The following is a 27,786-nucleotide window of genomic DNA, read 5'->3' on the forward strand; positions in this document are numbered from 1 at the left end:
CAAAAGCAAATTAAAATCAAAATTATAACTCTTTTTTGTAAATCACTAAACCCAATAGATCAATAGCATTATCCCCTTGACCGCAAAAAAAACGCAGTGTAAATTATAAAATAAATCATCTACTTATGTAGGTACATAATATTCCTTCATTTAGGAGAAAGTGCCCATGCTTTACACGAACCCAAGCTTTACAATTACTAATTTTTTCCTATGTTTCTGAATAAATACGACTCCACAATATATTTTAAAAACAGGATACTTTCGTCTAGTTTTTAAAATATGAAAGAGATGAGTCACATTTATTGAAAAACATACGTAAAATTTAGTCATTTTAATGCTTGGGACTGTGTAAAGCATGGGCACTTTCCCCTATAGTTTTTTTTTATACATAAATTCATCCAAGTATTTATTTCATAAACATTTTCTTACAGGAGTTACTGGGATGATTCCTTTACATCATTTGTTTTTACTTCAAGTGATTTATTTCGTATGGTACCACATATTTTAAAATAATAAACTTATGACTTGATTTGTAGTTAATTCTAATGTAAATAAAAAAAACAACATAACAATAAATGAATTTTCTCAATCTACAGTGTAATTTAAAAAGTACTACCTAACTTTTAATATTAATTGAATGGTAATATTCTCTGTCAATTCACTTCCCCTTCATATATCCAAATAATTTTTTTTTTCTTTCAACCTCGTATTTTATCGAGGCTATTAACCATATTTTCTTCATTTTAATAATTTTTGTTCCCTCTTTCAAAGCCAAATGAAATATCAAGAAACATACATCGTCCAAAAATTGTGTGTAATTCAACTTTCCAGTAAAGTGTAAAACTCTAACAAAGGTTAATAATATTTACATTACATACACACATATTATTTAGATGTATACTTTAAATTTAGGGCACCACAATTAGATCAAGTATAACGAAAAGAAAAATTTTGTAGGAAAAAGGAAGATTGGAAGGTGAAAAATCAAAATTCACACGGAACTTAATTTAATTTTTTTTTCTTCATTTCACAGAATAATCTTGAAGGTAATTAAAGAATAAGATTTTTTTGTCAATGGAGTTAAGAGGAAGGACAGGAGCTTAATATAATATTTTTTGTTTGTTATTTCTTACTTGGCAGTCGATGTTGACTGACTCTGGGGCCCTATTGTATCACAACGTCTATAGTAGAGCAAATAGGGAACTTTGGGTAGATGCGGATGGAGAACTGTTTGTTCAGAAACAGATCTCACAATGCTGTCATCATATCTGATCCACGATGCGTATCCAATGTTGAAAACATCTGTTATATAGTGTCCTTTAGACGCCTCTTTGCCATCATGATAGACTACAGCAAATAATTTGTATTGGCGCTGTTTCGCCACGCATTTCTTCGATGACAGAATTTCTGCAAATGTCACAACCACCACATAAATTTTAATCCCAATCCCAATAATTACAAAAAAAAAACTATTGAGTGACTTTGAAAAAAATTTTAGCGTTTTATTATTATTAGGGCAGAATCACATTGACAGTAAAATGCTCACCGTCACCGTCAAAGCCCTCACCGTATTTCGTTGATTTACGCATTTTCATTGCAATTCTTATGCAAATTTTCCTTTACGATATTACCTTGTCTCGTACTCGGTAGTACTAAGGTGAAAATAGTATAAGAAAATTGAATAAATAAAGCGAAAATGCGATAAACGGTAAGCAAAAAAAACTGTAGGAATTTTTTGCTACAGTTTTTCGTACAGTTTTTTTACTCACCGTTTATCGCATTTTCGTTTTATTTCTTCAATTTTCTTATATTATTTTCACTTAGTGCCACCGAGTATGAGATAATGTAATACGGTAATTGAGAATTTGTGTAAAAATTACAATGAAAATGCGTAAATCAACGAAATACCGTGAGGGCTTTGACGGTGACGGTGAGCATTTTATTGTCAATGTGATTCTGCCCTTAAACTTTTAAAGCTTTGTCAATATCGCCTTCGGTTTTATGTGCTTAACCCTTTAACGACGAGACACTTTTCACGAACCGAAAATCAACAATAAAAATTTAACCGATAAACAAAACCAATGAAACGTCTAAAATCTGAATTTGGAAAATCTGGAAAACAGATTCTGATTCGGTGTAATTTGTGCTTCTATGAACGATAGGGACAAAACTAGCCCAAAAATTTAAGTAATTTTTCTGACAATACTAATGAATAATAATTTTCAGTCTAATGAAAAATATTATGTAAGAGTATTGTAGTTTCTTTTTCCAAAACGGTTTTGCTTAAAAAAATTGAAAGCATAAAAAATAATTAAAATCATTTTTCAATATGAGAATTTAAAAATTCGTCATCTTTGAGCTTAAAAATTTACTATATAGCAAATCGCTGGAGACTTGCAAAAAATATCCTAGATTCCTCCAACCTTCTACTTTGTAATTACGTACAAACATAAAAAAAGGAACTTCAGGTAATCAGGAAATATTATTTTCTTTATGGGACACCGGTGTTCCAATTGTCCTTAAAGGGTTAATGCGGTTTTTTTTATTTAATGTGTATGTAGAATTTTGATTGACTACATCTACAATGTCCATTATATTTATTTGATTGTTTATTTTACAGTAGACTCTCTCAAATTTGGGCATTTAGGATTGAAATGTCACCCGAATTAGAGAGAAATTCGGGCATCAAACTATTTGAAATGCAACGATTTCTTGCTCATCTGCATACTCATATTAAGTTCACATAATTATTATAACTGGCATTAAAACTTTTTAATAATCTAAAATCACGTCATAACTAAGTCAAAGCATGGCAAATTTGAGCATATTTGCTTCATTCAACAATAATAGTCAAAACCTGAAAAATGTCAACAAACTTATTTTCAAATTTAACTGCCGCCAGAATTAAAAAGTTGCCCGATCTTAAAAGGGCCGACTTAGCGAGAGTCTACTGTATTTTATTAATTTACTTATTTATTTTTAGTTTTATTTTTCGTATAGTTTTAGTATGGACCTTGCGTGACCACAGACCACCCGGTTAACCCGTCGGAGCGGTCTCTGGCTGTATTATTAGTTTTTTGTGTAAGCCGATCTCCATTATGAATTTTATTCAGCGGCATTCTAACGGTCAATCTTGCAAATTGCAATTTGTAAATTAAAAAAATCGTGATCATCCTATGAATGTATGACATATAACAACCTGAGAAGGAGTTTTCCACCGTTTTCACTCCGGAGTAGGTTAGTAACCAATGCTAAAACGTGTCCACTATAAAATTGTTCCAAATGATTTGATATTTTTATGACAGATGTCACTAACTCCGCATTTTCGTTGTATGTAAACATTGTAACACGTCTTTTTACCTTTCTTTTGATGAAACTCTCATCAAATTCTGTTAATTTTTCACTGAGATACGAAATAATAATAGAAAAGAGAAGGGAACTGATCGTGTACACGTATCTAAAAAATCCTGGAATCAATTACGTGGACATTAAAAAACTCACAAATACCTCACGCCAGACCGTCCGGAAGGTGATTATTCGATTTCTCTACAGTAAAACCACTGCCCAGAAACCTGGATGTGGAAAAAATCGTGGTATTGGAGATCGAGATTTGGAGAAAAAGGTGATCATGCGCTACAAGAACAATCCTTCGACATCTGTGAGCGATATGGCTAAAAAACCTTAAATGTTCTCCCAGTCTTGTGTACAAAATCGAACAGAGGAATGGACTGAAAGCTGCACGATAAGATGATGTCTGGCTGTGGGTGCATCTTGATGGATGATGAAACATACGTAAAAGGGGACTTCAAACAATTACCAGGACAGCAATATTACAGCGCAAAGTCTCACATAGGATGTAAGAAAAAGTACAGGTACAAAAATTATGAAAAGTTTCCAAAAAATACGTGGTTTGGATGACGATCTGCTCATGTGGACGTCAGAGCAAGGCGTTCTTAACCCATTCCTTACCATGGTATTATACATCATACGCAAATTGAGTGATTTTAGATGACTTATTCCTGGGCAATTTTTAACAGAATTGCTGTCGGGAATGAATTTTAGTAACTTTAGTTCTTCAATTACTTGGGAAAAATAGTCCGACAGAGATGGAAATGCATTTTGTTGTTCTTTTTTCGCTTCGCGGAAGGTCATGCAAGATTTTTGCTCAAAATGGCGGACAGAAAATGCGACATCCCGTCGAATTTGTTAAAATTGGCCTCTTTCTTCTTTCCTGATTTGAATTCTAATTACCAATTTATATTCTAGGATAGTTATTCTATCTGAAGCAATAGAGTTTGTAATAAATTAATGCACAGAATTTAAATTCAGTGACCGTTAAGACATGTGCTTGACAGGGGCTCCCCGCGCCCCCTTAATGGGTAATTTTTTTTTTTCAAAAAATTCATCTATTAATCTGTAGGAAACTAATCCCAAAATATGAACATTCTATCTCAAGTATTTCTAGTACATTGACTGAATGGGTTAATGCAGGGCAACATGAACTCGTCAATTTACATCACGGGGTGCCTCCAAAAACGCATGTTGCCTCTGTACAGAAGCCATGACATATCCCTGATCTTCTGGCCAGATTTGGCGTCGTGCCATTGCTCAAAAGCAACCAAAGAATGGTACGCGGAAAACAACGTTAGTTATGTACCCAAGGAGATGAATCCGCCAAACACTCCAAATCTCCCTCCAGTTGAAACATATTGGGCTATTATCAAATACGATCTGAAGAAGAAGGCTAAACGCGTCGAGAATATCGAGGACTTCAAGAAAAAATGGAATGAAACAACCAAGAACCGCGGTAATGATTTTGTACAGATCTCGATGAGAGGACTCAAGAAGAAGATTCGAGATTTCGCCAATCATATACTTGAATAAAAAAAACTAATATATCTAATAAATCTATAATGACTTAAAGTTTCAAAAAATATTTTTCTTTTTTTTAATATTATGTAGACTTCATTTTTAAAGCATTATTCTTGGGAACAATTTTATCGTGGACACGCTTTATTGCAATGTCTACCGGTGATTATTATTATTCGTGTCGAGGCTTAAAATTATATATGTTTTTCCAAAAAATGGATCGCCACAAAGACAATTTCTTAACGCAAACAAGGGAGATCAAAATCTGTTTAAAAAAGAATATCGTATATATATATATATAAATAAATAAACTTACTTGTATCAATTCTCAGTTCAATGGGAAATTCCACAGTTTTGAGAATTTTTGTACAGCTGTCCATCTTGAAATCGAACCACTTGAGATGAAGAATCAACACCACTGGCAATTTTTCCAATGTCACTTGCTGCCATGCTGCAACCTCTTGATTTGTCTTTGAACATGTCACACCCTCCAATTGATCCTTCACGACTAGAATTTCAAGGGCCTCCTTCACAGATTCTGCTTTCTGTAAATATTTCACAATTCACAATTCAATTAAAAATATTGGAAACTCTGTAAATTTCAATAAAAATTATGCAATAGAAAGAAATTCTTGCCTCAATATCAAGTTGAAGTGTGAAAAATGGCTGAATAACATCTGTTGAGTGATCACCTTCACGTTGAACACGAGATCTCAGCTGACCACCAAAAATATCACTGATTGGTGTCCTACCGAAATCTGTTGTTCTTGTAACAGTTCCCTTATTCCGATTGCCATAAATCACTTGCCAATCGTCACCACCCTCCTCAGTCTGCACTTCTCCATTTGCCTGCTCACCATTAGACATATTCGATTGCTTATCCACCAATTTCATCAACTGTTAAGTAAACAATTGAAGAAAAAACCAATAAGTCTCAGGTAATCTTAGAAAAATTACGTAAGATTTTTGCACTAAAAAAACGTTTTGAACTCTCCGGTAAAAATTAAAATGACTCGACAGATATCGATGTAACTATCACTCTTTTTCAATGTAAAATTTCATTTCGACTGAATTATATGCTTAAGTGTGTTTTCGTTTTAAGAGTATACTTCAGTCGAGCTGATTTTCATTTGTTTAATTTTACATGGAACATTAAACTAAGCCCCACGGCTCATGGCCTCCGAAGTTGATTCACATTACACATTCACATTGGAATATTTCTGCACTTGAGAACGTCAATAAAATCAAATTCAATTTCACTCCCCTTTGTAAAGCAACAATACAAATTTGTCAAAGAATCTTACCTCAAGCATCTCATCATTTAGTCCGTTGAGAATGAAACCAAGAAATTCTTCAGCATCTTCCTGGCGTCCCTCCACATGAAACTCTGAACGGCTTCCGCTGAGCATTTTGTGAATGACAGTTGGTTCAAAGGCCATATCACACATCAAATCAATTTCATCCTTCCCCTTGGAGCCCTTTTCACGCTTTCCAAGTCGAGCTCCTGGTGGCATTGTTGAAAATTCCGATACAAGTTCAACCCTGAAATTACCAGGAAATACAACATTTTTTTATTATTATTTTCCTTTGTTTTTCTTCAAAGCAGAAACAATAACAAGATATCAATGTTTCTGGATTTTCTTTGATTGTATTCCAAAGACTGATAAAACAATCATACACACACCAGAAGATGCTGTCCCCCTGCGTTGCACACTATCTCAAAAGGAGACCCTCTCAAGGAGGATCATTTGAGAAGCCGGCTTAATGGCAGGGGTTAACCTGGTTCACCCTCTAACCCCTTTTTTAGGGCAAAAAAAAAAGAAGTAGTGAAATAGTTCTTTCCAGGGTAAATATCGTAAATTATGGTCCAATAAACGCAACAAAAAAGGGATAGCAAAGTGCTCGAACTCGTGACTTAGATGCTATACCTCAAAAGAACCTTGGCAAAATTTATCATTTACTGGTTAAAAACCGATTTTAACCAATTCATAAATCACTCACAATATCTCCCAAAATAATTTTAACCCTTTAAGGACGATTGGAACATCGGTGTCCCATAAAAAAAATAATTTTCCTGACTATCTGAAAAATTATTTTATCTGAAGCAAAGTAGAATGTTGAAGGAATCTATGATATTTTTTGCAAGTCTCCAGCTATTTGCTATATAATAAGTATTTAATTTGATTTTGATTTGATTTTGTTTATCGGTTAAATTTTTATTGTTGATTTTCGGTCCGTAAAAAGTGTCTCGATGTTAAAGGGTTAAGAGTAATAGAATTGGTTTTAAGACAAAAATGACTTATCGGTTCATAACCGATTCACTACCGATTTGTACCGATTTGTAAATAATTTTTTTTTAGATAAATTGATTTTCAAATAAAAATCAATTAAAAGTGAGAATCAGTACAATGCACAGACTCTATTTTGAGTTGATAAATTTAACTAAAGACCCAATAGGTATCAATTTGTGATATTGTGAAAGTCACAACGATCATAAAACGGTCTTCATACTAGAGGTTTAGTCCAGTTCCTGAAGGACTCAAAGTCTTATATAGCGAAATTCATAAATTATAAATAATTAGTAAATAATAATTAATAAAATATCGAAATTTTATCGCTTTTTGAGAACCTAAAATGTGCCAAATTTCGACCAGCTTGCAATTGCGGCCACTTTTTTTGTTACTCGAATTTCCATGAATTTTTAGTTTTTGCATACACTAGATATTATACATATACAACGCAAAAAATAACAAAAAAATTTAGCTTCGACAAACGGAATGACGTGAAAAAGACATTGAAATAATTCTCGGAAAGAGAAAAACTATGAGAATGAAGGTGGCCGAAATAGGGCACCAAAGCTATGTCTTAATTTTTATTCAATTTAAAATGTAATATCGCAAAAACACATGGAGAAAGACAAAGAGAAGCCTCTACAGAATTCCCAAAGCAAGTGGAAAAAGACTTGGCCGAATCAGGTATCCAAATCTGCTAAAAAGTTGCATCCGTTTTAAAGCTTCAACTGCTGGACAGCGCGAAGCGTCTGTGAAATTTACAGAACCTCTTTTTTGGTTGGACGTCCAGGAAGTTCTTGGTAATTAGCGTTCCTCAACTGTTAGCCGGACATAAAGGATGGATTAGCATAACCATTAAATGTGCAAGTATACACAGAAAACCCTCAACATTTGATTTTCTACATATTTTGTATGATATTTTGTCATTAATATCACTATGTCCAACTTTCCAAAACATTTTGTCCCGCTTTCCAAAATTTTGTTCATCTTTTCAAAATGTGTTGATTTCTAATTTGATTGAATATTATAATTAATTGGTTGAAAATTCTAATAAAAAGTGTTAAGATTCTGTTAGAATATTTCACAAGGAATCTCATGATACCAAATAAATGAAAATAATAAATATTTATTCGGCTTAAAAATGCATTTGAAATTGAACTTTTTCTTAAGTGTCTCCCTTTCCACAATACACCCTAATCGGTAATTCAGATTCTAGATTTTTTCCAACAATTTGTATAGGTAAAATCACTTACATGGCATCAATGATGGGCGTAATGGTCTTTTGACGAAAGGCTGGCGGTTCCAGTGGTATTTTCTTCATCATGTGATAGAAGGGTGGACAAGCCACAAGAGCTTGCAGAATGGCATTGATGTAGCAGAAATTTGATCGATTTGTCAAACCACGTGGGCAGAGAATAACACTACTATTGTCAATTTGATACTTTGAGAAGAATTCTGCAATGAAAAATGGATAAAATAGAAAAATTGCAAAACTATTCTCTTGGAGTTGTTGAATCTACCTCCCAATTTTAGACTACGATCATCAACTGTGGATTTAGTCGATTTTGCAGTAACTTTAGCTGAAGCTGTCGTCTGCTCTATCGTTGGCAACCCAAGTGCAGATGCAGCTGAGTACGACAATCCACCAATTGGCAGAGTTTGTGTTGGTTCAAATGGTGGCACCTTCGCCACAGGTTTCTTATTCCCACTCAATGATTGTCCTCCACCAGATGCTGATGAATTGCTGTCAGACGAGAAAAGACTCGCCCATGATTTACTTGGTGGTGGTGCTGCAACTACAGCCGGAGCTGTTGTTGTGACTACAGCAGCAGCAACAATTGGCGTTGTTGACGTAGCTACACTATTTGTCTCCAATTTTCCTCCTTTCTCACTTGTCACGACACAATCAACTTGAGGAACACCATTTGTAGTCACTTTTTCACTACTGCTCTCAACAACGTTACTCTGTTGTTGTTGCTGAATCTGAGGTAGAACTTCCACTTGTTTCGATTCAAATGTCGTGACAGCAGCAGTTGGTATTTGTTTCGCATCAACATTTGCTACTGAATGAGCTATTGGAGGAATTGCCTGTACAGTTTTATTCAGCAACGTTGATACTTCAGTCTTTTTATCCGCCGATCCATCGGTCGATGCCACATAATTTTGTTCACTCAGATTCGGTGATTTTGTATTGATTTCACTTACCTTTGGCACTTGTGTTGTGGCATTTGACAAGGCCTAAAATATAAAAAAGAATGTTCCCTATTTATTTAAATACTTCGCTTATTTAATATAACACACTCATAATATTATGTATTTCACAAATAAAATTATGTGAGAAATACCTATGTAGATATCTAAAATTCTCATAATAGCCAATATGTATTTTTATGTTTTTTTTTCTTCAATGTTTCAAATTTTATGAAAAAAATGTCCGTTTCTCTACTAAGATCAATTTTAAGGATGATAAATCATCACGAATTGATCAACTCTCAATGAGAAACTCACACCAAATCAGCTCATTATTCACGGTATCCGAAAACAAAAATAGTTCCCAGAAATTGTGATTGAGACAGAAATGGGATTAATCTTCCACATTTGTAACACTGATTATTCTTCAATTTTTTTTCCACGATGGGAAAAATATAGAATAATCTGCTGACTTGATGTGGAATTGTAGTTTAAGTTATCTCTAATCCCAAGAGGCAGATTAATATATGGTCAAAAGCAGGGGTCTCTCGACATTCATTTTTCCATACATTTTTGCATAGAGGCATTGAAGACTAATGGCAAGTTTTTTTTTCTAAAGAGAATTGACTTATCAGTCTGATATATTTCGAAATTGTTCATTGAAAACTATCTGAAAATACATATTTCATAATGTTTGCCGAAATAATACAAGAAGTACGAGCAAATTTGTTTAACTCTTTCGTCTCCTTTGGGACTCTGGGTACCCATGGAAAAAAGAATTTTTTTAGACTATTTAGAATCGATAAAATTCCGATTCTTGTGGATGATCACAAACTATAAGGATGTCCAAATCTAGGATATTTTTTGCAGGATCCCAATTAACTCCTGAGCTTAGATATTTTTGGTCAAAAATCGTGAATTTTCGATTTTCTGCTTCCTTTCAGATATTGTGACTTTTTTGATATTTCTAGACCAGAATAAGGAAAAACCTCTCGGGGCCAATAAGTATAATAACTAACAATTACAGATTACATAAATTCGAAAAACAATTTTTTCATAAATTTTCAAAAAACTTGTTCAAACTTGATGGGAACTCTCGTCCGCATAAATCTAGAGGTCAAATGTAAGGTTATCCCGCCAATGTCCGCCATTTGCTTTTTGACACCAACCTTGTAAGAAAATTACGATCGGGAGCGAAATTTTTGTCAATATGGCCGATAATTTTGACATTTGGCAGCGAGGGAGATTGCTTTCGAGGAAGTTTTTCCTATTCTTCCAGATTTTGGTGAATTCTGATTGTCCAGGAAGTGTTTTTCTGGCTCTTGAGAAAGCTTAATGTGCCTGCAATAACATCGTGTTGAGAGAAATGTGTGTTAAAGTGTTATTGTGTGAAATATTTTGAGGAATCTGTTGGCAAGCAGGAGCTGGGTGTCCTTTTTAGCACTTCCTGGACATCCCACAAGATACTGGTCAATAATTCACCTTGTTTTAGTTATCAACATTGTAAAGGAGTCCTTTGACACGCAAAAATAATTCACAAAATTGATATTATTGGCTTTTGGAAAATTGAAGTTTGTCTCCTTTTCGTTCTTTTGGGGACGAGAGTACCCATGAGTTTTCCAATTTCCCAGAAGCGGAGAAAATTCTTTCTCTACAAAAGTATCATATTTGACCACTAAGACTTACAATAAAGTGAGTTTTACTGAAATTCGTTCGCTGGATATGTTGTGGTCCGGAAAGAGTTAACAGTCACTGAATTTAAATTCTGTGCATTAATTTATTACAAACTCTATTGCTTTAGATAAAGTGACTATCCAAGAACACAAATTGGCAAATAGAATTCAAATCAGGACAGAGGAAAGAGGCGAATTTTAACAAATTCGACGGGATGTCGTATTTTCCGTCCGCCATTTTGAGCAAAAATTTTGCATGACCTTCCGCGAAGCAAGAAAACAATAACAAAATGTATTTTCATCTCTGTCGGACTATTTTTCTACTAAAAATCTATTCCCGCTAGCAATTCGGATAAAAATTGTCCAGAATAAATCATCAAAAATCACTCAATTTGCGTATGATGTATAATACCATGGTAAGGAATGGGTTAAACAAAAAAAAACTCACCTTAGCGACAGATTTCTGATTGGCAAATGGTGGAGGAGATACTTTGGGTTGTTGTTGTTGTTTGACGTCAGCATTATTGTGTGTTAGTGACGTTGTAATTGGTGTTGATGATGGAAGTGCCGTCACTGAAACACTCGTTGTACTCTTCTTATTCCATACCGGTGGCTTCTGTCCTCGATCATTTTTTATCATCAACTTATCATTTGTCATCTTGGCCAATCGAGTGGTATCCTCTTGCTTCAGAGGCTTCACCACGTTGTTGTTGTTGTTGTTGTTGATTGCAGCAACACTTGGCACATTCTCAGGAACTGTCACATTGCCCAAAAGATTGTTTTGTTCACACGACTGTTGTTGTTGCTGTTGTTGTTGTTGTTGTACTGACTCAATGGTGACTACTGTCTCAATTTTTCCAATGTTGTTGTCGGTATTTTCTTCCCGGCATTCCTCATAGAATGCTACCTGTTGCTGCTGATGATGATGATGATGCATTTCCTGGGACATTTGCTGTTGTTCATCGTTGCTGCTGCATACTACAACTGGGGACTTGGGAGAGGCTGATGGCATCTCCTGAGCTGTCACTGATGCCACTGGGATTGTCTCTGTCACAGGCTGTGGTGACGTCACAGGTTTCACCATTGTTTGATTCTGCACAAAATCCGTTGGTAGCATTTGCTGATGTACCATTTGACTCTGTTGCTGTGCCTGTTGCTCCATCTGTTGCTTCCTCGTGATAAAATTGGCAACATCCGGATTCAGGACATGATGCCCAGTCGTTGGAGCTGGCGATGGTGGTGGTTGTTGCTGAGGTGACATCATAGTTGGCATTATCAAAGCACCGGCTGCAGGATCATCCATCATTTCTGGCTGTACGAGGTATTCTTCCTGTCCTGGCTGCATAACACCGTGATCCAGTGGGAAATCCATTTGGACTTGAGGATGCCACATTGGTCCTATCACACCAACACTACCATCACTCATAACACTCTGATCATCTCCCTTGTCATCCATCATTCCATACTCTGCCGGTGACATCATTGCCGTGTGGTACATCAACATACTCGGATGAGTCTGATAGCCCATCTGATGGCCAGGCGGATACATGGACAGGGCAGGACTCTGAACGTAGAGAGGATGTCCGGCTGCATGTTGAGCTGATAGATGTGGCAGGGCACTGTGGGGCTGATAGTAACTTGGTGGTTGATAGGGATAGTAGAGCTGAGGTGGAGCTGTTGCATACCCTGGAGCACCCATCACCTTGTTGCGAAACAAAAAAATACAATAATGTTATTTATTTTATAAATCCAGAATGGACGTAGCGCGATCGTCATAATTAGGTCATGAAATATTATAAAAGTGATCGCGCCACCGATATTCTGGGGAAGTTACTATGTAGTTGCCGAGTAATAAAGTTCAATCTATTACAACCTGATGCGGTTCCATCATGTGTGGCATCATCTCCTGCGGCTGTGGTACTCCAGCATTATTCTGCTGCTGCTGTTGCTGTTGCTGTCGTTGCTGTTCCTGCCTCTGTTGTTGCTGCTGCAGATCCTGCTGTTGACGCGATGCATAATCCCCTCCACTCCCTCCTCCGCCCCCCCTTCTATGTGATCCCCCTTTGTTGCCCCTGCCACCACGCCTCGGACCACCTCCGCCACCCATTCGCATATTCGGCATATTCACTGGCTGATGGACAGCCGACTGATCGTGTGACGTGGCCACAACAGTCTGCCCGGTCATGTCATTGGGCAGGAAAGGCGGAGCAGTTGGCTGCATATACGGCTGTGGTGGCATCTGAGCACCAAGAAAACTATGAACATTCACATTGGCCGTCATATTGCTCACATAGACATTGCCAGGCATCGACGGTTGCAGCATCTGATGATGATACATCTGTGAGCCCTGTGGTAGATATGCCGTCGACTGCCCATGTCCACCCGATGTATACATTGATGCCAATGTCGTATGCTGTCCCCCTCCTCCGGCTGCATTCTGTCCAGATATCTGCTGATGGCCCGATGTCTGTGACTGTTGATGCTGATGATGCGAATGAGGCGACATTTCCGTATTTGATTGCTGATGATGCTGATGATGTTGTCCTTGATGCGATGGTTGATGATGCACAAATTCCGTATAATCAGTCGCTACAGATGATTCCGTTTCTGTCTCAGATGGTGTCTTTTCGTAATTGTTGCCATTAACTGCAAAAACAAATTTATTGGCTATGGAAATCTTTTATAAAGTTATTAATTATAAAAATTTTTAATTGCATTACATTTGCTAGAAAACGGCAATTTGAATATAAGTGTAAAACAAAATAGATTTAAATAAATAAAAGTGGTTTAAAATTGAATTCTGAATCCTAGATCAATAATAAAATTTGTTTAATATTATTTTTTTTAATAAAATGTTTTTTCTGATGTTGATCTTAATTTTAAGACCAAGATCAAAATGTTTAATATGCCACGGATTAAAATAAAAAATTACTTAGAGCTATCAAAGTAGGGTAAGTGTGCCAAATTCCGTCCAGCTTGCAATTTCGGCCACCTTTTTTGTTCCTCGAATTTTCATGAACTTTTAGATTTTACGTACTCTAGACATTTTTTATTTTATATGTATTTTTTCTATTGTTTCAATGTTTTTCACGCGTTTCAGAAAAGATTATGAATTTCGTTGCAGAAAAGATTATGAATTTTGGAAAAAGTGACATTTCTTTATGTGGGATAATCTTGAAATCTAGATTCTTAACAAAGACACTTCAAGCTCCAAAAAATTCAATAAGCCTAATCTTATATTTTTTACGGTTGCAATTTAGGTCTTGATCTTTTATGGCTTTGCTTCTTCTTCTTCTTTTGAACATCACACCAAATTTAATTTAGTTCAATCCAATTTTGAGATTGAAAGATTGAGATAGACTTATGCAAATTTTTGAGAAAGAAAGAGAAGTGAATTTTGATTTCATGAAATCTTACCGATCTAAGAGGTGTGCCGAAAGCACTAGAATTGAAGCAATTTTAGTCTTCTATTTAAAAAAAAAAACTATATTTTTTTTATTTTATTGGATTCAAAATTCAAGCGAATATTTTATTAAAATTTTTGTATATAAGATCTAATCAGTGTAGTTAGAAAGTTCCCTAAGCAATCGCTAAGCATATGAATGTGCTTAATAAAAAACAAATTAAAAAAATCAAATCCACTGCTCTTATTAGAATGGAAGGACACTTAAGTAAACACTTGTTGTACATTTTTAATTTTGATGACATACTCGATATATTTTGTTCAATTTCCATTAAGCCTTTAAGGGCAATTACGTCACCGGTGATCCATAGACATTTTTTTTCTGATTATGTAGAGTTATTATTTTAAAGAAACTCCACTAAGGATGACGAACACGAGGAAAAGCTTGCAATAAAGCATAAAATTTGTCACCATAAACAATCCTTAGCACAAAAGCCCAAATAAAGTCATGCTCATCGAGTATCTATAGCCTGTAAAATTATACAGTAAATGATAATGTAAAATAAACTTATGTAAATGATCTCTAATCGATGATCCCGAGCTTTGTCTGAGTCTATGTGGGTCTTTAAAATCTTTAAGATCGTTTGTTGGAATCATCAATAAATTTTTTAAACTAATCTACGGCTTGGAATTATGGTGACCTTGAAATAACCTTGAAAGTAACAATTTCAAATATTTTCACAAATCATAGAATAATTATTGGAATTGTTTTCTTTTCAAATATTGTAACTAATGGTATCTACACACTAGAGAAATTTATGTCCATATTGAAGCAAATTGCTTACGCTTGTGTAGGAAAATCTCTTCAATATGGACATAAATTTCTCTAGTGTATAGAGGCCATAAGACAACGAGCTTAAATTAAGAAATTAAGCGAGAAGTCTATGAAAATTGATGGGAAAACGCATAAAATTCTTTGCAGAAAATTAAACAATGCACCACAAATGAGGAATTTGGCTGTTTTAATAGCAAATCGATTAATTCATAAATTTTCTTTTCGCGCAATTGGTAAAAATTAGTGAATTTGAGAAAAAAAAACAAAACACTAAAATAGGTAAAACAAAAAATATAAATCAAGACATTGCATGAAAATCGCAAATTCATTTTCTATCGCTCTTTTTTTTGTTTTTTGCATTTTTTTTATAAGAAAATTTTACCTGCAGCACCCGCAACGGCCGGCATGCTCAAAGGCACAGCTGCCAGGGGAGCCAAGGTGGGTTTCACAATGGCATAAATGGGGAGCGCCGCCGCTGCCGCCAATGGTTGTATCAAACGCGGCATCAAACTGCGTACCAATGGCGTAGCCGTGGCTTGCCCTAACACAACACATTTACATTCATCAATTAGGAATTATATAGAATCTTCCATTTATTAATTTTTATACACACAATGTTAAAAATTGTCAAGTTTCTAAATAATTATTCATTATTTTTCCAAAAGCATAATTTTATGAATAGGATGAAAAAGAATAACAAAATAACAATTTCAGCAAATATCTTTCAATTTTCTTATCGTCATTTTTATTTACACGTTGTGTATAATCTGTATTGCTCTCTATAGATTATGCTTTCTGCATGCCTGATCTTTAATTCCATTCGAAGTCAATCCCATGAGGGGTCATTGATGTGACTTTCTCATAGAGCTACACTAAAATTATTCTCAATGCTTTTTTCTTTCATTTTTTTTTTTTTTTTTGTAATTCGAACTTTGACTTTGTCTTTTTATTTGTCTAACATTTCTTTTAGCGATTGAAGTTTATGGACTAGAAAGTAACAGAAAATATTAATTAGCATTTGTTAAAATTCTCTGCAGTTATCTCTCAAAATTTATTTAAAAATTTAAAATTATTGCAAATTACGAGTAGAATCTAGAGTTAAATAAATAAAATTACATTCACATTGATGCCTAAAGCATCGTGTTATAGTAATTATTTTTACCATTAATCACTCATACATCAGAATAAAGTGGGTGATGGGTGATTAAAATGTCGTGTAACATTTTCTTTTTCTTAAAAAAAAATTAATGGAGTGAAGTGAATACATGAACTTGTCACGATTTCTTTGGCACTTTTCATCTGAGAAATTAAATGAGCTGAGCAATTATTAAAAAAAATGAAGAAAGAGTATTCTGTGATGGTCTATTTTTAAGATATCGATTCTTATTATCAGCCAGTGTTGTATAATTTTTAACAAACATTTCAAAAAAAAAATTGTTTTTTAGACAAAAAGTAGAATAAAATTAATCTATCAAATTCCTACACAATAAAAAAGAGTTAAATTACCAAAAATACAACGAATATTGTACCTAGAATTTCATTCAACAATCCAGAATTGAATTTACAACGATTATCCTTCAAAGTTTTCAAATTTTTAATTGAACATTACAAAGGATTATCATTTTAATTTGGGAATCCCTCTCAGAAATTTCACACGATAATCGTTGGAAATGTTACTATGATTAACGAGTTGCAGCTAATTCATACGATAATCGTAGTAATATTCAACTTGGACCAAATTACTACGATTATAATGTGTATTTCAAGTAATTTTATTGTCGTTGTAATACTTACAACGATTATCGCAACAAAAAGATCATTCTTAGGCTTTCAAGAATTTGATTCAACAGTCCAGAGTTGAATTAATTATCATTTTAATTTTGGGAATCCCACTTAAAAATTTCACACGATAATCGTTGGAAGTATTACTACTATGATTAACGAGTTGCTCCTAATTCATACGATAATCGTAGTAATATTCAACTTGAACCAAATTACTACGATTATAATGTGTAGGGTAAGTGTGCCAAATTCCGGCCAGCTTGCAATTTCGGCCACCTTTTTTGTTCCTAGAATTTTCATGAACTTTTAGATTTTACGTACTCTAGAGATTATACAATGCAAAAGAATAACAAAAAATATAGCTTCGACAAACGAGATGACGGGAAAAAGATATTGGAAGAATACCCGAAGGGCAAAGAAATATGAGAATGAAGGTGGCCGAAATAGGGCACCAAAGCTATTTTTATTCATTTTAAAATGTATTAAGAATGATTTTAGAGTAAATAAAGACAGTAAACTGTATACAATGTTCCAAGCAATACTCCTTAAGAAGAAGGAATAAAAAAATCAATTTGTTTTAAAAATATTACATTTCAAACTTGAGACTTCGGCGCTTGCATGCAACTATGCCGAAATTTGGCACACTTACCCTATTTCAAATAATTTTATTGTCGTTGTAATACTTACAACGATTATCGGAACAAAAAGATCATTCTTAAGCTTTCTTAAAAATTATTATTTCATCTCGTTTTTACTGTGTCAACTAGATTCAAACGATACACTTTGTAAAAATCAAATTTCAGTTGAAAAATGAACACCCTGTTTATAAGCGAATCACTGCCAATACACGTGATAATCGTAGTAATATTCCACTTTGAAACAAATTACTACAATTAACATATGTATTGGGAGTAACTATATTGTCGTTGTAATATTTACAGCAATTTATTAAAGGAAAAAGATCATTTTTAATCCGGAAATTGAATATTACAACGATTAGGTATCATTTTATTTTTGCGTCTACTCAATTCAAACGATAGACTTTACAAAATTGAAATTTCGGTTGGAAATTGAACACCTTGGTACAGGGGGGTGGCATTAGCTCTGAAAAATGCGACCAGTTTTAGTGTAATTTTTTTCCTGTTTCCATACACGTTTCACGAGATATCTCCAAAACTACGTAGGTTGCCAATTTAGGGTTTTTGGTTGCCTTTTTATTATTAAATTGGCTTTTATTTAGTATTAGTATTATTTACTAATTCATTCTACAGCTAATAAACTCAAAAGTTTTTTCGACACGCTAGAAACATGTGGGAAACATTGGAAACGTCATGTCCCTGCCTTGGTACGATAGTCGTTGAAAAAATTACTACGATAATGGGATTATTTCAATTACGATAATCGTAGTATTTTATAACAGCGTACCGTCAATGAACTGCCCACTTTTTTTAAATTTAGAACAAAAGATGATATTGCAGACAATCCGAAAATGCAGGAGAAACAATAAAAATCTTTAAATTCTCCATCAAAGTTACAAAAGTCTGATTTTCGGATTATTTGGGAACTTGAAAAAGTAAAGGGGATTATATCAGCATCAAAGAGTGACTTACAAAAAGAAGTCACTTTGTTCATTTTGGGTGTTCCTAAGAAATTATCAAAGTATTTTGCTTGAATTGTCTGTATCATTTATGTATCATTTATCACTTTTTTTTCCTCGTAACTTTAACACTTTTTATGTGTAAAAATATGTCAATGTTTTTTAATGCAAATTTTACACATTTCAAGGGTAAAATTAACATAGAAAAGGGTAACTTTAACCCCTAATACACTTAAAAACATAATATTTACACCGATTTTGGATCAATACTGCAGGATAAATGTTATTTTAACCTTTTCGGATTTCTCTCAGTGTCCGATAATCGTTGTAAGTATTACAACGACAATCAAATTACTTCCAATACACACGATAATCGTAGTATTATTAATAAGTTTGCAAAAAAAAATACATTTACTTAGAAGGTGAGTAAAAAGTATTTGTGAAATTCTTATCTTGAATTTTGAGATTAAAACCAAAATCAACATCAAGAACAATATTAAAAAATTTTAGTATCCTTAAATCATAAAATCAAGATGTCAAATGCCAAGAAATCTAAATCTTGGATATATTTGACAGCTTTAAATTTTCATCTTGATCTTGATTTCACAATTGAGGCCATTAATAGCCCTAAAAAAAATTTAATGGTAAATAATTATGCTACACAAATTACAAACATTAGAAGTAGTACAAATAGAAGAACTGTACCAAATTTCGGCCAGTTTACAATTTCGTCCAGCTTACAATTTCGTCAACTGCTTTTGTTTCTCAAATTTTCATAAATTTTTATTTTTTTCCTTCTCCAGAGAGATTATACAATCCAAAAAATGTCGCTTTGACGAATGAGATGATGTGAAAAAAACTGGAAGAATTCCGGAAGGAACTATGAGAATCAAGGTGGCCGAAATATTACCCAAAGTCTATGTTTTTATTAAATGTAAAATGTATTAAGAATACTTTTAGAAAAAAAAACAGAGAAGTAAAAAATCAATTTGTATTGAAAATTATTACATATCAAACTTAAGACAGCTTGCAGGAAATGCAGTGAATAAATTAAAATATTTGGAAAATCTTAACGACACTGGCTGATAAAATGGACAATATTTATAGAAAATGCACCGTAGTTTCATTAAATTCGTCTGGCTGCAAAAAAGGGACTTTACCATCGCTTTCATAAAGTTAAAATCTCAGAAAAAAACTTTTAAGCTCATATTCCTGAAAGTTTCTTTCTCACTCTTTCCATCAAAGGCACATCAACTTTCCCTCGCATTTTCTTGCCATTTATAAATAACCATACTCTCATTTCGCTTGGAAAAAGTCTGAGAATTTGTGATATTTGGCCTAGTACTAATAAATCTCTCAAAGAATGGGTCATTTATCAAAGATTCGACAAAACTAGAAAAGAATAAAGAAAATATTCTTACCATATGGAGCTTCGGGCCAACTATTGATCACCGCTGGATCATGTTCGAGCTCCTGGTGACAACTAGCGTCTCCCTGTGGCTGTTGCTGATGCTGTGGGGGCACCCTATTGGTAATAACTTCACTCCCAATATTTGCGACTCCACCAAGTGCGTGTTGATGCTGATATCTGTGTTGTTGCTGTTGCAGGGATTCATGCACCCAGGACACATGTGCTTGTTGTTTCTCGCTTGGATATAAAGTTGTCGCAAGTTGACTTCTTTCGGTATCATTGACATCAGAAAGGTCTAGGAATTCGTAGCACTCCTGTGTCGCCTGAAAAATTACCCACCCAATTACAACAACATTTAGTTTCTTTCAAAAAATACCCCTTTTTCGGGATGATTCTGTTAAATTTTCTCACATTTACTAATTTTATCTTCGGGAAAATTGTTTAAAGTCACAGAGACTTTTTTTTACTACAATGGCATACACCAAATTGAAGAAACTTTTCTCGTCACACTAAATAAGTTAAATTGAAGAGAAAAGTGTCTTTTCTCTCATCAAATTGAGAATTTGTACTCTGATTGGTTTTTTTGCCTATTTAACAACCCAAAAAACAAATCAAAATTAATAAAATAAAAAAATCCAAGTCTCTTCTTGATGCTAAAATGAATGATCATCCGTCCAATAATAATTTTTTCTGTCCTACTGCACATTTATCAAATTATACCCAGTGAAAAATTCAATTGGAAAAGCTTCACAATATTCAATGGCATTTTTATCTTATCATAATAACAGTTATTACGTGACGAAGTAAAATTAAGCGTTTCCTTTCTGCTTTGTGCACCAAACTCCAAAAAATTCTTTTAAAAAAAATATTAACTGTCTCGCAGAATGATAATGCACATGAAAAATTTGATAAACTTTCTTTTTTTTTAGAAAGAACAATACTTTTTCCCCACAATCTCAACAACATTGATAATATTAGTCATTGAATTGATATTATAGGATCTTAGATTAAATCACTAATTGCGTAGGGTGTACGTATTTAACCTAGTACGTTCCATAAAAAAAGCTACATAATTTTTAGTTTAAGAATTAGGGAACAGTAAATATTAAACTGAAGACAAACAATTCACGTTGTGAAACTTCTTTTGAAGCAAGAAAAAATTGCACTCAAAATTCTATTGAACTAAATTGAATTTGTTATGACGTTTAAAAGAAGAAGAAGAGTGTGAAAAGGTGGGATAGACATATGCAAAATGTTTGTGAAAGAAACAGATGTGAATTTTGATTTCATATCAGACACACCAGGAAAATTTCATAAACTCGAAATTCACATCATTTTCTTTCTTCGAAGTTTTGCATATTGCTATCCTACTCTCTCGTACTCTTCTTCTTCTTATTTTGAACATCACACCAAATTAAATTTAGTTCAGGCTAATTTTGAAACCGAAAGAGTTAGATAGGCTTATGCAAATCTTTCGAGAAAGAAAGGAACACGATTTTCGGTTTTGTAAAACTTTACTGATCAAAAAGGTGTAGCGGAGTCAATAGAATAAGATTTCTCAGCTTATGGCTGGACAATTACTTCATTAAGCCATTCTCAGTTTTATAAACATTTTTTTTTATTGTTCCAACATAAATTTCAAATTAAAAATTTTAAAGGTGAATGTTCATCTTTGTTTCAAAATCTTCTATATTTCACATTGCATTCTGTAAGGCTCGACACAATAAAAAAAATATATACTTTGCTTTGCAATCTAGAATCATAAATCATTTTATACTTCCCGACTTTATGATTTGTTCAGCATAAAAATTCTCTAGTGAACTATTTTTTATTTTATCTTTATGCATAAAGTGTTGAAATGAGCAATGCATAAAATTAAATTTATAAAAAATAAATAAAATTAATTGGTATATTAAAGTGTTACACTACTCTATCGATAAAACCAGTATTTTATTGTCTCGATATATTCTTTTATAGTTCAGTTATAGTAAATGCAAAGTATTTCTTTAAAATTATCCTTTTCCAGAAATTTCTTTTTAGAAATTTATTTGTTATTGTCAAATATAAACAAACTCCCCCTTCTAAGTTCTATGAAGAAATAAAAATTGTGTTCTACGTCAAAGTGATAGACCTTATCAAAAAGAAATTTCTTTCTTTGAAAATAATTTGTTAAGAATGCTTGAATTTTACTGGTAAATATGATGTGTGCTTACATTAAATCTAATTGAATCCGTGATTCCCCCCGGTATACAGAATTGAAGACTACCATTGAAATTCCCATAGTTTCCACTGCAGCCTTCTGACTCACAAAGGCAATAAAAAGGCTATCTATATCAATCCATAGTAGCTTCATGGGTGGCTTCAGAGCTTATCACACCACCCACAGAACTAGTTCAGCTTGTGCCAAGTAATAAATGAAAAATGTAAGAAATAATCAGTCCAAAGAGAATCTCTCTAAACTCTCCAAAGATGAAGAGAATTCTTAATCCCCAAGCTGCCCTGTTCTCCCCTATGAAGACTTCTTGTAAGCTTTTATGAAAATTGAACCTAATGTGATCATCGGCAACCAGTGGGGTTTATTTAAAGATTTCGATTAAATCTTTATTTGAAGATTTGAGATAAGAAATCTTTTTACAAACTTTTTTTTTTATTTTGTAAACAAATCATTTAATATTCACTCCAATTTCTCAATTGGTAAATAAAAGTTAAACCTATGAGAACCAGTGGTCGCTAGTGAACAAAATCAATTTCATATTTCATATTTTTTCCTATATTTCTTTAATAAATCTAACCCATCTATGGCAATATCACTATGATATATTTCGAGATCGTGCATTAAAAGCTGTCTAAAAATACATATTTCATAATGTTCGTCGAAATAATACAAGGACTACGAGCAAATTTGTTTAAGTCGCGGTGTAATATCTGCAAAATTTTTACAAGGAAAAGTGAAAAATAGCTTCATTTTTATTAGGCTTGATGGGCCCATGATTCATACGTAACTTTCTCCTTTATATCGCAACTTTATTTAAAAAATAAAACAATTTTATATTGGTCACTACTAAAAAAAAATAAATAAATAAAAATATAAATAAAAATAACTGTAAGCAAGGATGGGTCCTTGCTCACAGTTGTGAGTTCGAGTCCCGTCCGATGCAAGCAACTGGATGTCAAGAAAAAGACATTTTCGCACGGAATAGAATGTAATAAGAAGCATCCCCTTCCTACACTACGGGGAAGACTCTCCTGTAGCGTAATTCTGTAATTTTCGTGGCATTGTCACGCGTGAGTTCGAAATATGACAATACCAATCGAGCTTTTTTTGTCATATCATATGAGTTCGAAAATGCGATTAATTGATTTTTTAATGAAATCCCTTTACTTGATGATTTTATGAAAATACAGTACGTCTTGGTTGATTTGTTTGACAAAATTCATTGTCATTTGAATTGCCAGAAATCTCAAATATGTGACTTCTGACAATGCCATGTGAGCTGAAATGGCAATGTCACGGCTACAGAATCGCATTTTCGAAAAAGCTCTCCTAAGATTCGAACCCAATTTGCCATATGACATTGCCAGAGCGTTACAGAATTCCCCTCCTGGACGGTCTACAAACGGACTTAGCAGATTCTTCCAACACGGGATCAACAACAATATAACCATGATCACATTGTAACAATATAACCCGATACGATTAATACGATTCAAAGTCTGCCGCATACAAAGTCAGATCATTTTCCCCTAAATGTTTATATTTTGAACCATTTTTTTACAAAATAACTTTGACTTCCTTTTTCAAATTTAAAATTTCAATATAAGAAAGTTAAAAAAAAATATTTAGGTATTGAAAATGCCACATGTTGTAAGTCTGTAAAGACCAACTCTCAGGGGTAGTATCGAAAAATTTCCCCTTAATTCTGTTAATAAAATATTTTATTTATTTCGTGCATTAACGTGGTAGTTACTCCAAACGCTGAAAATATGATATTTTTGATGCGTATACATTTGTTGGCACGTGGTGGTCTAGAAAGTTAATTTCACATTACAAATACTTTTTTTTAGATCATTGTAGAAGTCTGAAACCTATAATCCCTAAATAATGATTCCTTTATTCCCTGAACTTTCACAAAACAATTTTTTTTTAGAACGCATGGAGAATTTAAAAAACATTATAAAATTTTAAAATCCACCAATTTCTTATTATTGTTGTGTCTGGGTCTCTTTAATTAAATAAAATTATGTAAAAATAAGTTTTTTCAAAACATTTTGGTAAAAAAAAATCGTACCCTCCGGTCGAATATGACAATGTCATATGACAATTTTAGATTTTTTGTATGTAAGAAGCTCTGCAAAAGTATTCGAAAATTTAACTCGAATAAATAATTGAGATGTTTATTTCATAGAGCTGCTTGTAATGGTCATTTAACATCCAGCGACCTTTAATATTATCATCCTACCCCCGAATTTATCACGAAAATTTGTCATATGACATTGTCATATTGTTAGAGAATTCCCCTACTGAAGGGTAAAATTTTCTGAATACATCCCGAAATGCCAGTTGGTACAATACCTAAAACCTTGTACACCGTCAATTTTTAGAGAGGAGATACGCTTTTTAATTGGATGGCGAGTCTGGTCTCACAGAAAACAGACAGTAGGGGGACTGAGGCAAAAAGTCACAAAACGGATATTTTATTTTTTTACAAGCTACTCGAGCGCTTTAAAAATTTCTAATTAGCGCAGTTTTATAAGAAATTTACCGCTCTACAACTTTGTGAAAGTAATTTTCCTCTATTTTGTAAGGAAATACGTTTATCAAGCCAATTTCTAAAAGGTAATTTTGTGACTATTCTCAAAAATGCTGGGGCAAATAGTACCAGACATTAGGTATTATCATATTTTGATTCGCTTCATTACGGGCTTCTGTAAATTTGAAAAAATACCTAGAGGACATATTTTCATTGAAATTTTTTTTATCTACACCATTGTAAAACACCGTTTTCTCTACAAGTGAGAAAACGAGAAAAGCGCTTTTCAAGCTATTTTAGAAAAATCACACGCAAAAGACTGCAAATCGTTCGACCAATGCAAACAACAAGCGGCGAGACATGATAATGACGTTTCTTTTCGCCATGAGACATCAGAAATTGCTTCGCTTTTTTGTTACTTTTGCTCTATACCTTTTGTTACTTTTTACCCCAAGTGAACATTTTTAATAAAAGGATTTCTGGAGAAAAGAATCTTTGTAAAATTCTAAAATAGATAACGGATTCATATTCAAAGAATCCAAAGCATTTAGGAAATATTCACCATTGCATCAATTTTGCAAAATATGTAGGTACAGTAGACTCTCTCAAATTCGGGCATATGGGACCGAAATGTCAGCCGAATTAGACAGAAATTCGGGCGACAAAGTTTTTGAAATGCAACGATTTATTATTCATGTGTATATAGATATTGAGTTTACACACTCATATATAACGTAAATTGCATGAAAATCCCTCAATATAATGCAAAATCACATCAAAACTAAGACAAACCATATCAAATTTGAACATATGTGATTCATTTGATAATCATAATCAAACTTGAAAAATGACAACAAACTCTTTTCAAACGTAACCGCTGCCCGAATTTAAAAGTAGCCCGATCTTAAAAGAGCCGAATTTGCGAGAGTCTACTATAATAAAATTGATATCTTCTGCAAGGAACATATTTCAAAAATAAGGCTAAAAATTTCGATATTTGTTTATTTTCTAAATTCCTTGTTCGAATTCTAAGAAACTTAGGACATTGAAGAAGGTCCATGGAGACTATCTATAGAAAAAATTTGAGCCGCTATCTTTTTTACCTTGGAAGATATTGAATTTTGAATTTTTTGATTTGTGACTTTTTGCCCCAGTCTCCCCTAACCAGTCCAAATTTTGTCTGGATACTTTCGTGAATTGCCCCTCAGATCTTGCCGATGAAGGCTAAAATAGTACCTAAAGCTGGGTGTTAATTAATGACTCAACACCGGTTCCCCTTACTCTGTGTCAGACGGGTCCTTAAAATTAAGGAAATGTTTTACAGTAGAACCCCGCTATAGCCCGTCGCTCTATAGTCCACAATTTATCGACCCTTTATTTCAAAACACTGATTTTAAGTTAGGTTATGTTATTTAGTACGCGATATGAAATATTGTCATAATTATTTGGTAAACTTTATTGAGTAGTTGTGATAATTGTGATCCATAATGAAGAGAGCGAGGACAAGTACCACAATCGCAAATAAAGTGGAAGCCGTCGAGCAATTTCAATACTAAAAGTCGTAGATAATTTTAAAAAATGACATGGACTATAGTGCGGCCCAAGTGTCAAATCTGGAACCAAATATGGACTATAGCGAGGCTCTACTGTAAATTAAATTTTTATTAAGGGCTTTGTATGGTCAGCCGGGTCAGTCGGATTGACTAATTTTCTAAAAATCTTAAAGTATTCCAATTGAGAGATAGTTTTTTGTCTGCATTGGGATATAATCTCTGTAATTTGACCCTGAAATATGCACAAAAACCTCATGTTTTTATGTTTGAAAATTTTGCACTTCTATAAAAAAAAATACAACAAATATTATATAATTTTGATTGGAATGTGCGAAAGAGAAAGAGGTTGCATAATTTTCATTTGGAAAATATTGTGGTTGAGAGACGAAGAGGCAAAGAAAACAGGAGAAAAATGGTTAAAGTGTTGATCTTCGAGAGATGTGACGTGGGGAAGCTTTTTCATATTCCGTCACAGAACCGCCTCCAACTTCTTTTCACCCGAAAAAAAATCGTCAGAAAATCTAAATATTCCATATTTTCCGTGTTTTCTTCTGGTTTGAAACGAATAAAAGCGTGTCTGTCGCAAGAGTTGGGAAAGTAGAAAAGAATATGAGGTGAAAAAATGAGGTGATTGCTGCGGAATTTTCAAGAAATGTTCCGGGAGAAAGCTCTTTGAGTGGCATTATTTTTTATAGGTTATGAATGATTTGCACATTGAACTACTCTGTGGTCACCGCCCTATCTTATTACCATCTTATCCGCATATCCCCATCGATAGGCCAAACTACCGAGAAGTTGATGATTGAAGGAGGAATATTCGGGAGAATCAGCCAAGGAATTTACTTTCAATTTATCAGCGTGTCACAATTTCTTTGGCATAAGTTCCGCGACTGCCACAATCGATTGAAATTTCTACAATTTTACGGTGTATTTACGGATCTATTTGTCACCATCGGGCACCGCAATCTATTCCATCCGGCTGTATCATGTATTGTGACTTGTGGCGACCATTTTGTGGCCCCTTTCAGCGCCAAAACTTCCACCAAAATGTAAAATAGTGGAGCCCGAAAAAAAATATGGGAATGAAAATTCCTACTAACACATTTTTGCGACAAAATTGTTACATAAAATACGGGTGTAGCATTTTTCTATATTTCCACCAACTCACCGATTTATCCTGATCCATGGCACATTATTTTGGACATTCCTTGTCCGTTATAAACATTTTCTTTACATCAAAATGCCTTGCACTAATTTTTCACAAATTTCTATAGCAATTACACACAGGAAATGAATGAACTTGACGGAAACTCGCACTGACAGACTTGTCGAATCGCCATTTTTGTGTCATCCAGCGGATGTACAGCAGCGCTACCTTGCGGAAAAAACTATCATATTCACCATTGCTCACCATTTTTGTTTCGAAAATGC

The 27,786-nt window shown here is 33.7% G+C and overlaps 1 protein-coding gene across 3 annotated transcripts; it reads right to left on the reverse strand.

Moving 5' to 3' along the window:
* Nucleotides 1-375: 375 nt before the first annotated feature.
* LOC129800846 (uncharacterized) lies at nt 376-27,685 on the reverse strand. 3 transcript variants are annotated; one of them, XM_055845537.1, is made up of 11 exons: nt 27,524-27,685; nt 20,062-20,374; nt 15,644-15,802; nt 12,897-13,669; nt 11,472-12,725; nt 8,681-9,398; nt 8,414-8,615; nt 6,174-6,411; nt 5,506-5,766; nt 5,186-5,414; nt 376-1,407 (listed from the first exon to the last, which is right to left on the reverse strand). In XM_055845537.1, the coding sequence occupies exons 1-11, from the start codon at nt 27,539-27,541 to the stop codon at nt 1,130-1,132; spliced, it is 4,443 nt and encodes a 1,480-aa protein (XP_055701512.1). In that variant the 5' UTR covers nt 27,542-27,685; the 3' UTR covers nt 376-1,129. The 3 variants fall into 3 exon arrangements, with proteins under 3 accessions (XP_055701512.1, XP_055701514.1, XP_055701513.1); XM_055845539.1 differs by lacking the exon at nt 15,644-15,802; XM_055845538.1 differs by lacking the exon at nt 15,644-15,802 and having other exon boundaries at nt 12,897-13,690.
* Between the last annotated feature and the right edge of the window lie 101 nt (nt 27,686-27,786).

Source organism: Phlebotomus papatasi, chromosome 2 (assembly GCF_024763615.1).
Source record: "Phlebotomus papatasi isolate M1 chromosome 2, Ppap_2.1, whole genome shotgun sequence".
Taxonomy (NCBI): domain Eukaryota; kingdom Metazoa; phylum Arthropoda; class Insecta; order Diptera; family Psychodidae; genus Phlebotomus; species Phlebotomus papatasi.